The 12174-nt window shown below is 36.0% G+C and overlaps 1 protein-coding gene across 1 annotated transcript; it reads left to right on the top strand.

The window, feature by feature from the left end:
• On the top strand, positions 8341-9847 carry LOC109223731. Its single transcript, XM_019388144.1, has 3 exons — positions 8341-8795; positions 8926-9080; positions 9432-9847. Exons 1-3 carry the CDS (start codon positions 8468-8470, stop codon positions 9519-9521), a joined length of 573 nt encoding a protein of 190 aa, XP_019243689.1. The 5' UTR covers positions 8341-8467; the 3' UTR covers positions 9522-9847.

Raw genomic sequence — 12174 nt, 5'->3', positions numbered from 1 at the left:
AGGGTAAGGCTGCATACAATAGATTCTTGTGGTCCGACTCTTCCCGGGACCCCACGCATAGCGGGAGCTTAGTGCACCAGGCTGCTTTTTTTGTGTGTGTGTGTGTGTTTGGAAAAGAATGAGCACATATTAAAAGTTAAATTTACTAGAATTTGAATTTGTTATCGCATTACATGGTCGACTACATACCAGACCCCACTTGAAGAATCTTCTTGAGTACGACATGCACAAATATATGGACGCATTGCAGCCATGCATGCATTAACAGTACTCAAGACTTGTTATCATCCTCTTTGTCAAAAGTCAAGAAACTAAGTATATAGCATTACTATGGAATGAGTAATTTGAATCACAGGCATGAGGCTCACTAGCGCATGAGTGATGATTGCAAAGAAGCCCATGTATTACTGTTTCAACTACTTATAATTATAAGATCTTCATTTTTGTCAAAAGAAAGCTACTCAGTATCATTGAAACAATTGATTAACTATCACAAGTGCTTCATTTTCTAGGCTCCGATCTATCTTCTTTGGATGTTCTTGACTGGGACTGTCAAAAGTTGGCCATTAGAGAGAGCTTTGACGTGAAGAAGAAGAAGACAGTGTTTTGGGAATTTTTCCAACTCCTTATTCACTGTGTTAACTAACTGATATATACAATCATGTAGAATAATAACTATGACCTCTCTAAGTTCTAACATTTACACTTTGGTCCTAACTAATTAGATTAACTAACTAACTAGTCTAAGTCTTCCAATACTCCCCCTCAAGCGGGTGGATGGAGAATGTTCAAGACACCTAGCTTGCCAAGTAAAAAATGATGTTGCCCTGAAGGTAGCCCTTTGGTGAGAAGATCAGCTTGTTGATCCTTAGAATTGACATACTGAGTAATAAGCAGGCCTTTTTTGATGTGCTCTCGAATGAAATGGCAATCGATCTCAATGTGTTTCGTGCGTTCGTGGAAGATAGGATTGGCAGCTATTTGCCTTGCTGCCTTGCTGTCACAAAACAATGAGATTGGTCGCACAATGGAAGCTCCTAATTCTGAGAACAAACCCAGTAGCCACACAATTTCAGAAACTGCTGATGCCATGCTACGATACTCTGCTTCTGCACTACTCCTTGACACTGTGTGCTGCTTTTTTGATTTCCATGATATTAAGGAGTCACCAAACTTGACTGCATAGCCACTAACTGATCTTCTTGTCATTGGACATGCTGCCCAATCTGAGCCACAAAAAGCAGTCAATGTATTTGCCTCTCCCCTCTTTAACAAAATACCCATGCCTGGTGCAGACTTGAGATACCTCACTACCCTAAGAGCAGCATCCATATGGGATTTCTTAGGTAGTTGCATAAATTGGCTTAGACTCTGCACTGAATAGCTGATATCAGGCCTAGTAACAGTAAGATAGAGAAGTTTCCCTATCAATTTTTGATAACTAGTGACATCTACTAAGGGGTCTGTTTCTTTAAGTCCAACAGCTTCATCATATTCAACTGTTGTGAGCTTCTGATTGATCTCTAGGGGTGTTACAGCTGGTTTGGCACCACTCAAACCTAGCTTAGAGATAAGTTCCAAAGAATACTTTCTTTGGTTAAGTAAGATCCCATGTTTAGACCTCAGAACTTCAATGCCTAAAAAATATTTCAATTCTCCCAAGTCTTTAAGTTTGAACTGCTGGTGTAGGACTGCCTTAGCTTCATCAATCAACTCTTTATTGCTCCCAGTCAATAATAGATCATCCACATAGATAAGAATGATCACAATATCTATTCCTGTCTTCTTGGTGAACATAGAGTAATCAAAAATACTCTGTACAAAACCTGCATTCACCAAGGCTTCTATGAGTTTCAGATTCCATTGTCTGGAGGCCCGTTTGAGACCATATAGGGACTTTAACAGTTTGCATACCTTCTGCTCCCCCTGCCTTTGGAATCCCTGTGGCAAGTCCATATACACTTCTTCAAACAAATCACCTTGGAGAAAGGCATTAAACACATCCATCTGGTATAGAGGCCAATCTTTTGAGGCTGCCATGGCTATCACAGACCTAACTGTCACCATTTTTGCTACTGGTGAAAAGATCTCATGATAGTCTAATCCCTCCTGTTGATTGTACCCTTTTGCCACCAGTCGAGCTTTGAATTTCTCAATTTCTCCATCAGCTTTATACTTTATTTTGTAGACCCACTTAGAGCCAATAGAAGTTTTTCCAGGGGGTAAATCTACTACTTCCCATGTTTTGTTGTCCTCTAGAGCTTGCACCTCCTGTTGCATAGCAGTAATCCACCTCTCATCTTTGACAGCTTCCTTGAAGGTATAAGGTTCTCTTAACACTGAGAAGACAGAAACATAACTCTTGTATTTAGGAGACATTTTTTCACATGACAAGAAATGAGATATTGGGTAATTGCATTGTGATGATTTCTGAAGTTGCACCACATAATCCTTCTGCCATATAGGAGGATGTTTCACTCTTTGAGATTGTCTTCCAGGTATAGACTGTCCATCAGGTTCATTGGAGCTTGGTTCACCATTTGGGGCAACAAGATCTGGAGGAGCAATGTTCTCTAATTGAACATGATCATTGTGAATTTCTGCATCATGAATGTTCATCACTGACTCATCTGCATCATGTCCATCTGCAACAGCATCTGCATCATGTTCATCTGCAATAGGTTCATTTATCTCCTCCATGTTGAAGGTATGTCCAACATCTGCATCTTGATGATCTATGACTGGTTCAACTGGAATAGAACATCTTGGCCCTTCATCCATAATTGTTGGTCCAATTGCTTCAGAAGTTGGTAGATCAAGCTGCAAAAAACTGGCTTCTAGGTTGTCCTGTAGGTTAGAATGTAATTGTATTTCTCTGAATGGAAATTCAGACTCCCTGAAGGATACATCCCTGCTAACAAAGAAACATTTAGTGGTTAAATCATATAACCTATATCCCTTCTTGGTAGTGGAATATCCCATGTGTACAGCTTTTCTAGCTCTAGGGGCAAATTTGTCCTCTATCACTAGATTAGTTGCATAGCATAAACACCCAAAGACCCTTAGGTGAACTATGGAGGGTTCTCTACCATGCAGCATTGCAAAAGGACTTTTTCCATCTAAGATCTTAGAAGGTAATCTGTTTATGATGTATACTGCTGTTTGTACACACTCCCCCCAAAAAAGGTTTGGAAAATTACTTTGAAATCTTAATGCTCTAGCAGTGTTGAGTATGTGTCTATGTTTTCTCTCAACCACCCCATTCTGTTGAGGGGTATAGACACAGCTACTTTGATGAACAATACCTTGTGATCTCAACAGATCATCCCATTGTTTGTTAAAGAACTCTGTCCCATTATCAGTTCTTAAGATCTTAACACAAGTATCAAACTGTGTTTTAACCATGCATAAAAATTGCTTCAAAAAAATGATAGTTTCATTCTTAAACTGCATCAAAAAAATCCAAGTAGCCCTTGAGAAATCATCAACAACTGTAAGAAAATAGTGCTTCCTGTCATGAGTTGCCTTCTTGTATGGTCCCCAAACATCCATGTGAACAAGTTCAAAAGGTCTATTACTCCTTTTTTCACTATCTGGGAAGCTTAGTCTATGCTGTTTAGCCAAGGGGCAAACTGTACATTTATTTTGTATCTCACTATCTACTTTATTCTGCAAGAAAGGAACATGCTGCATTATAGGAATAGAGGCATGGCCTAGTCTCATATGCCATAGATCCCCTGTGTCTCCAGTTGTGACCTTCATACCAACATGAGCTGCTAATTGTCTGATTCCTCTTCCCTTCAGCACATACAGTCCTTCATCTTCCTTACCAATCGCCTTCACCCTGCCATTGTAAAGATCCTGAAATACACATAGTTCAGGTAAAAATATGGCAGCACAGCTTAGATCTCTGGTTAATTTGGACACTGACATTAAGTTGAACTTAAAATCAGGCACATGAAGCACATTTTTCAGCTTATCAAAAGCTGACAAAAAAGAGCTCCCAATATGTTCTATTTTTGCACAACCTCCATTTGGCAGTGTAACCTTTTCCTTTCCTTTATCAGTAATTTTATTCACATCACTCATCAAGTCTAATGTGGAAGATATGTGGTGTGTGGCTCCTGAATCCACAATCCATACATCTTTCAGTCCATTCATAGCTTCTGCATTAGAGGATAGTGCAATCCATCTGTTTCTCAGGTTATTCAAAGCTTCTACACTAGAGGATAGTGCAGTAACTTTACCTGCATTATTAGCCTGAGTTGCAGCTTCACTTGGTGAGTCTTTATTGCTGCGTAATCCCAGAATTTGTCGATATTGAGCCTCTGTGAAGAAATAGTCTCCCTTAGACTGTGTTGCTGCTTGTGAAGTTTGAGTTGTTGATCCTGATCCCTCTACATGGTTAGCTGCAGTAAGTGTTCCTCTCGGTTGAAAAGTTTTTCTTCCCTTAAAATCTTCAGGGTACCCAATGATTTTAAAACAATTTTCCTTTGTGTGGCCTTTCATACGACAATGGTCACATTGCAGAAATTGTTTCTTGCCTCTGTATCCCTGTCCTCTACCAGCCTACATAGCTAGTGGATCTCCTTTATCAGCCATAGAAACACTTCCCATAGATTGCTGACTTTCATCTTGAATGATTAGTGCATATGCTTGATTAAGAGTTGGTTCAGTAGTTTTCATTAAGATTTGTCGACGAGCTTGCTCATAAGTGTCATTTAGTCCATCCAGAAATTGCATCACCCTTTGTTGATGCAGATGAACCATGTGTTCCTTAGATCTAGCACAACCACAGTCCGGAAAGGGCACTAGAACATCATACTCAGCCCATAACTCCTTCAACTTAGTAAAATAGACAGATACAGAGTCCGATCCTTGTGATAATCTTGAGATCGATCTGTGCAATTGAAAAATACGTACTCGATTCACCTTATCAAAGCGCTCCTTGAGGTCCTCCCAAGCTGCATGTGCATTCGATGCATAGATGATTCCACTAAGCAAGTCCTGTGAAACAGAGTTCATTATCCAGGAATGTACTATCGCATTACAAGTCTCCCACTCCTCCAGAAGAGCATCCTTGTACATCTCCTTAGCACATTTTCCTGTTACAAACCCTAGCTTCCTTTTGGCCTTGAGAGCAAGTCGCATCGATCTACTCCACAGTCCATAGTTCTCTGAACCTGTGAGCTGAATTTGAATTAGAATCAATCCAAGTGTGTCAGAAGGTTGAAGGAAAAGATGGTGCGTATGGTCAATTTTTTCAGCCGCCATTGACGCACAAGCTTCAGATTTCGATCTTCACAATTTGACACAGAATCGTCGAAATTAACACAGGTCAATTCAATTGAGTAGGAAATTGGTGGTGGAAAGCTTCACAAATCAGTCTCCATGGCTCTGATACCATGTCAAAAGTTGGCCATTAGAGAGAGCTTTGACGTGAAGAAGAAGACAGTGTTTTGGGAATTTTTCCAGCTGCTTATTCACTGTGTTAACTAACTGATATATACAATCATGTAGAATAATAACTATGATCTCTCTAAGTTCTAACATTTACACTTTGGTCCTAACTAATTAGATTAACTAACTAACTAGTCTAAGTCTTCCAATAGGGACTAAAGAGACTAATGCATTACAGAAATGTGTTTATCAATTTGTCACTATTTGGTCAAAACTTAATCTTTAAGTTAACAGGATCAGGCCAATGACTTCGCATTACAGCATGCTTTCTTGATTGTCACGTTTCGACATGTCTTTGGGTTCAATTTCTCTTGAATATTCCGAGGAGTCTACTGTTTTAGGGTGATTATATTACCTAAGAATAGATGTCCTTTCATATAGAAAGACATCTTCATTTTTCGCTTAAAGTGATAAAATGCATTTAAAACATTCTCTGTTACTACATTTGATTTAACAAATGATATAACGGTGGATGTCAAGTTTTGGTTCATGAACCAAAATTATTAAACGTCACGTTGTATGAACTTTTAGCAAATAACGCATTCTAAGTGAAAATGCCACAAGATAAATTTGACTTGTTGCGAAACATTACCCTCAAAGAATAATGTTATCCAAAATTTAAAGATATGGGCAAGAGAGAAGTAGATAATTTTATATTGATTTCTGTTCCTTTAGGGGAAGCAAAAATGGTATTAAGTCAGATAAATAACAGAGGCTGCTGAGTGAAAAAAGAAATAAAGCTGACTAAGACAAAAACCAGTGTCTCATATTGCACGAGCAAAGATGTTTAAAGGAGAGAAAAAAATATTTTTTATTCACTTTACTCTTACTAATAGCAATTTTAAAAAAAGATAAAGAAACATTTTCACACGCGACAAGCACTTATGAGGGGTGTTTGGGTGTGGTGCATGCTTATGGTGTGAATGTTCCCGAGGACCCCACACTCATGAAAAAACTCATCCTATAATTCCCCCCCCCCCCCACGGAATTTCACGCCTTGAGTTTTTGTTTTGTTTGTTGAGCCACGCCAAACATCCCCTTCCGTTCCAATCAATTTTCGCCCCCTTTTACCCAGCTTCATACCTATCACGTGCTCTTCAATCCCCAAGGTCAATAAGCCTTTTCACGTTCTATTCGAGGGTGAAAGAAAAAACTTTTGAAACCCCTATATGTTACTTTTGACATTATTTCTTCTATTAGTTTGATTTATAGAAGAATGAATTTTTTTTTATTAAATATTTATAATTACACGAATATTATAGTAGTATATTTAAAATCATAAATTTTAATTTTATTTATTTATTTTATTAAATTTTATGTCAAGTTAAATTATGACAATTGAAACAAAGGGACTATCTTTCTTGGAGAATATTTTACTTTACTAATATATAAAGGAGTTTATGGAAAAGAGCATAGATTATCGAATTTTAATACATGAAATAGATTCAGACTTGTTGTTTTCTTATATTAATACCGTTGTATTATTTTTTAGATGAAGAATTTTTATTGATTTCTCGTTCAGTATCCGATATTTGTATTTCACACAAATTAATAAGCTTTTGCACACTTAAACTACACTACAGGAAGAAGCATTTTATTCTCAAAACTGGAACTTGATACTTTTAATTAAGAATTAAAGAAACATAATCATTTTCTATTTTTACTTTTAGTTTTGATGATTAAATAAGAAAAAAATTTAAGTGGCGTCAATTTAAGCCCAATTAAAGTGATTGCAAAGAAGCAGGTAGAAGTTGGCGCGTTAGTTGAGTTACTGGATAGCGGTAAAAGCTTTGGCAGTAGAATGACGTAAAGCATGTGTTTACGTGGGAGAACAGCAATAGCAATACCTTCTCATACTTCACATCATCACTTCCTTAAAACAGTAGTATGCACAACAACTGCTCCTTAAATTCTTCGTAACGTATCTCCCATTATAAAATTAAGAAGTTCAAAATCAATTATTATATTCCATCCATTTTAATTAATATGAATTTATTTGATTTGACATAGAATATAGAAGAAGAATTTTTTTTGAACGTGTGGTATAAAATGAGGCACATATATTTTATGTCGCTTTATACTATTGCATAAAGATAAATTATTTTTAAATATAAAAAAAAGTCATTCTTTTTTGCAGGGACTAAAAATGAAATATGTTTACATAGGAAGCTTAATTTAAAATTTAAACAATTCAATACTATGAAAAATAGACAAAAGAAAAAGGTTCAAATTTATTTTTCTCTAAACTATCCACCTTGCTTAACTTTGCTCTTCATTAAAAATCGACTCCAAAATATGCTTACTACATATTTATCTTTCGCATCATATTCATTATTTTTCTCAATATCATAAAATGGATTGAGAAGATTAAAATAGCTTATTTTAACATCTATAAGCAACAACAATAACAACTACCCAGTAAAATTTCACCAAATAGGGTCTGAGGAGGGTAATATATACGCAGACCTTACCCTACCCGATAGGGCAGAGATTTTAACACCTATAAGCGCTTAACTAAAATTTGGTGGAGCAGAGGGACCAAAATATCAAAGTCGAACAAGTATATGTATTTTATTAGGCTATTCTGTCAATTTTTTATGGATGTACTGTCCTTGTGGCATCATATGTGTGGCATACATATAAATATGTATAGTAACGACGAGGGTATATTTTAGGTCAATTTTCAAGGAGAACAAAGTTAAGCAAAAGTTAAAAGTTAAAAACAATAGAAAATAGTTTAGAGTTTCCTCATTTTTCTTAGAATTGAATTAATTAATTCCAAAATATATTGGGGGGGACGTCAAAGTAGAAGTAATTAATCCGACAGTAATTATAAGTGGTGGTGGGCTCTGTTCCTTAGGCGAGAGTGGGTATAAAGAGATCTATTGTGCTTCGTTATCTCCCTTACTCTGTTCACTTTCTACTACTATTTCTTCTCCACAAAAACAATAGAGAGAGAGAGAGAGATATACTGAAAACAGAAGGTTTTAGTAGAATATTGAGAGAGATGGGAAATTGCCAAGCCATTGATAATGCAACACTTCTTATCCAACATCCCAATGGTAGAGTTGACAAACTCTATTGGCCAGTACCTGCTAACGAAATCATGAAAATGAATCCAGGCCATTATGTTGCTCTTCTTCTTACCACCACCACCTTGTGTCCGCCCACTAACCCCTCCACCGCCACCGCCACCGCAACAACCACTGCAAACAGAAATAACAGTGTAGGCAAAAATACTGGTAATATCCCAGTTCGTATAACGCGTATTAAGCTGCTGAAGCCAACGGATACTCTTGTTTTGGGTCATGTTTACAGACTAATTACGACTCAAGGTTGGTTCTTGACTTCTTTTTTTTCTTTTCTTTGCTTTTGTGGTAATTAAGTACATATATACTGAACTAATTTTAGTGTTCTTAATTAATTACTGAGTTTTGTACTCTTTTGGGTTGTTTAATTATGCAGAGGTGATGAAAGGGTTATGGGCGAAGAAGTATGCCAAGAAGCAGCAGCAGCAGCTAGACTCCGGGGAGAAACAAGACAAGTCAACTCATGAGAAATTTTCAACTTCACAGTCAAAGAATGGACAAAGAAGATCTGAAATGGACAACTCCAAACAGGTGATTTTCCTTTTTTCAAACTTCATGCCTATCCAGTTTCTCATATTTTTCCCATGGCTAACTATGAAGAACTTAAATAAAAGAAGTAAAAATAAGAAGGAAAGGAACGTTTGTGTACAAAATTATCTGAGTCATACTCATACAGAATAGAAATGAAGAAGATAGGATAAAGGTGATAGAGTATTTTTTTGTTTGTTTCTTTCCGAGTTTCAAAAATATTTAATTTGTTTCTCTTTCATCTTTTGAAAGGATAAAAATAGAAAATAAAAAAGTAGTGTCAACAGTTTGGAATTCTGGTTATATCACTACCAAATTTTCTTTCTTTAATTATGTAATTGTAAAAAATTTCAGGTGAAACAAGAAAAGCATCGGAGCTCAACAGGTGCAAAACCCAGAACATGGCATCCTAAACTCCACAGCATATCTGAGGCTACAAGCTGAGACTTTGATTCTTCTATTTGGATTTGTGTATGAGATTCTGGACTAGGAGAAGGAGAAACCATATTTCCACCAGAAAAATATATAAGAAAAAAAAAGATGGCTGGAGATGGGTAGTTTTCGTCATAAAATTAGAGCTAGCTAGCACGACTAGCTATGCAGAATTAATCACATGTACAGCAGATATGAGAAAAGAAACTCACATGGCTTAACTTTGTAATCATTTGGATGCCTTCTTTAATTGAAAAGAATTGTAGGCTTTGTTGGAATCACCAAATTTTGTTACTTGTTTGGACTATTATCTAATAGACTTCGAACGTTGAATGAAATTATGATTTGCGTTTGAGTAACACTTGCCCAAAATTAGTGAACTTCTTTTTGAAAGTTTCAACCTATTGACCGTATAGAATAGATTTTAATTAAATGAAAATGACTACTTTAAATATTTTATTAGTAATTGTAATATTATAATCTTTGGATCGTGAAATACAAAGAATTAGAACCGATGAATTTGTCAAGTTTTATCCTTTATTAGTAAAAAGGTCAAATTGAACATTATATTATACTATCCTCTTGCACCCTTAAGGAAAACTCTTTTGCTCTTAACCCTTAACTAGTAGTCGTACCCGCGCGATGCGCGGTAAATATTAAAAAAATATTAAATAAATTAAATTATGATAGGGCTTGTTAGATCCTATTAGACTGTATTGCTTTAATAAATTTAAATTGTCATCCTATTTGTCAATACGATATACCCAATAATAAAATCTCTATTAAATTAAAGTTACTAATATAGTGAGTGAATAAATTTTTTATTATATATTTTTCTTTAATACATTATCCATTGTTAGTATTATTACATGTTAATAACAATTTTTATTAGTATATTACTTTGTTTACTATTTTTATCTGCTCGCTTTTTTTTTTTTTTGTAATATAAGAGATGATATATAATTTATTACTATTGTAATATTTTTTTTATTTTGAATTTTATTCTTTTGTTTTTAATAATATTATCTAACTTTTAATGAATAAAATCTCTATTAAACTAAAGGGACTTATACAGGCAGCNAAGAATTACATCCATTCGGATGCTAACAGCGTTAGCCGCCTTGTATGGTCTTCAAATCCATCAAATGGATGTAAAAACAGCCTTCTTAAATGGTGATCTTGAGGAAGAAATTTACATGAACCAACCTGAAGGGTTTGTGGTTCCAGGAAAAGAAAAGAAGGTGTGTCGTCTTGTTAAGTCTCTTTATGGACTAAAACAAGCACCCAAGCAATGGCATGCGAAATTTGACCAAACAATGTTTTCAAATGGTTTTAAGATTAATGAATGTGATAAATGTGTTTACATTAAGAACGTTCAAAATCATATAGTCATTGTTTGCTTATATGTTGATGATATGCTAATAATGAGCAAAGACATTGCCGACATTCAAGCTACTAAGCGCATGCTTGCTAGTAAGTTTGATATGAAAGACTTAGGAGTTGCCGATGTAATTCTAGGAATTAAAATCAAGAGGACTCCTCAGGGTCTAGCTGTGTCTCAATCACATTACGTGAAAATGGTACTTAAAAAATTCAAACATTTGGAATTTAGAAGTGCAAGAACTCCAATTGACTTAAATCATCATCTTATAAAGAATAAAGGTGAAAGTACGTCTCAATTGGAGTATGCTCGTGTGTTGGGAAGCTTAATGTACATCATGAACTGTACACGACCTGATATAGCTTGTGCGATAAGTAAACTTAGTCGATTCACAAGTAATCCCAACAAACATCACTGGGTAGCAATGAAACGAGTTCTGGGATATTTGGAATATACCCAAGACTACGCTTTGCATTACAATAAATATCCTGCGGTTATCGAAGGATATAGTGATGCAAATTGGATAACCGGCTCAACAGAAACAAAGTCCACAAGTGGATATGTTTTTACTGTTGGTGGAGGAGCAGTATTTTGGAAGTCTTCCAAACAAACGTGCATTGCTCGCTCTACAATGGAATCAGAGTTTATAGCTTTGGATAAAGCCGGTGAAGAAGCTGAATGGCTTCGAAATTTTTTAGAAGACATTCCGTTCTGGCCAAAACCTTTGGCTCCTATTTGCATACATTGCGATAGTGAGGCTGCAATAGGACGGGCAGGGAGCGTTATGTATAACGGAAAGTCTCGTCATATACGACGAAGACATAACACCGTTAGACAACTACTTTCTAGTGGAATTATCACTATTGATTATGTAAGATCAAAGGATAATGTGGCGGATCCGCTTACAAAAGGCTTAACTAGAGAGGGAGTTGAGAAATCATCTAAGGGAATGGGACTATGGCCGAGGACAAGTCAACATGGCGGTAACTCTACCTAGAATTTTGGATGTTCCGAGATCTAGGTTCAAGGAGCTCAAACAAAGTTGTGATTGACCGGTTCAACATTGTCAAAATAAAATCTTTGGTCCATTCTCGTGATGAAGACAATGTTCAGTAACAAGGATAGAACTTTACACGTTCTTTAATGATTACCTAAGTTTGATGAGGTATTTATCAAATAGTGTCAATCTAAAGGATTACACGTTTAGGAATCACCTATGTAAGTGTGAAGTGGAAGCCGCTTCAATGAGAATTTTGTAAGGCCAATTCTCTACGCACTTATGAA

Source organism: Nicotiana attenuata, chromosome 3, assembly GCF_001879085.1.
Source record: "Nicotiana attenuata strain UT chromosome 3, NIATTr2, whole genome shotgun sequence".
Classification (NCBI taxonomy): Eukaryota; Viridiplantae; Streptophyta; class Magnoliopsida; order Solanales; family Solanaceae; genus Nicotiana; species Nicotiana attenuata.
This window is presented reverse-complemented; position numbering and strand designations above follow the sequence as displayed.

Coding starts and splice junctions, on each gene's coding strand:
- LOC109223731 (XM_019388144.1), top strand. CDS start 8,468: ATGGGAAATTGCCAAGCCATTGATAATGCAACACTTCTTATCCAACAT. Junction 8,796..8,925: donor CAGACTAATTACGACTCAAG/GTTGGTTCTTGA, acceptor TTAATTATGCAG/AGGTGATGAAAGGGTTATGG. Junction 9,081..9,431: donor AAATGGACAACTCCAAACAG/GTGATTTTCCTT, acceptor AAAAAATTTCAG/GTGAAACAAGAAAAGCATCG.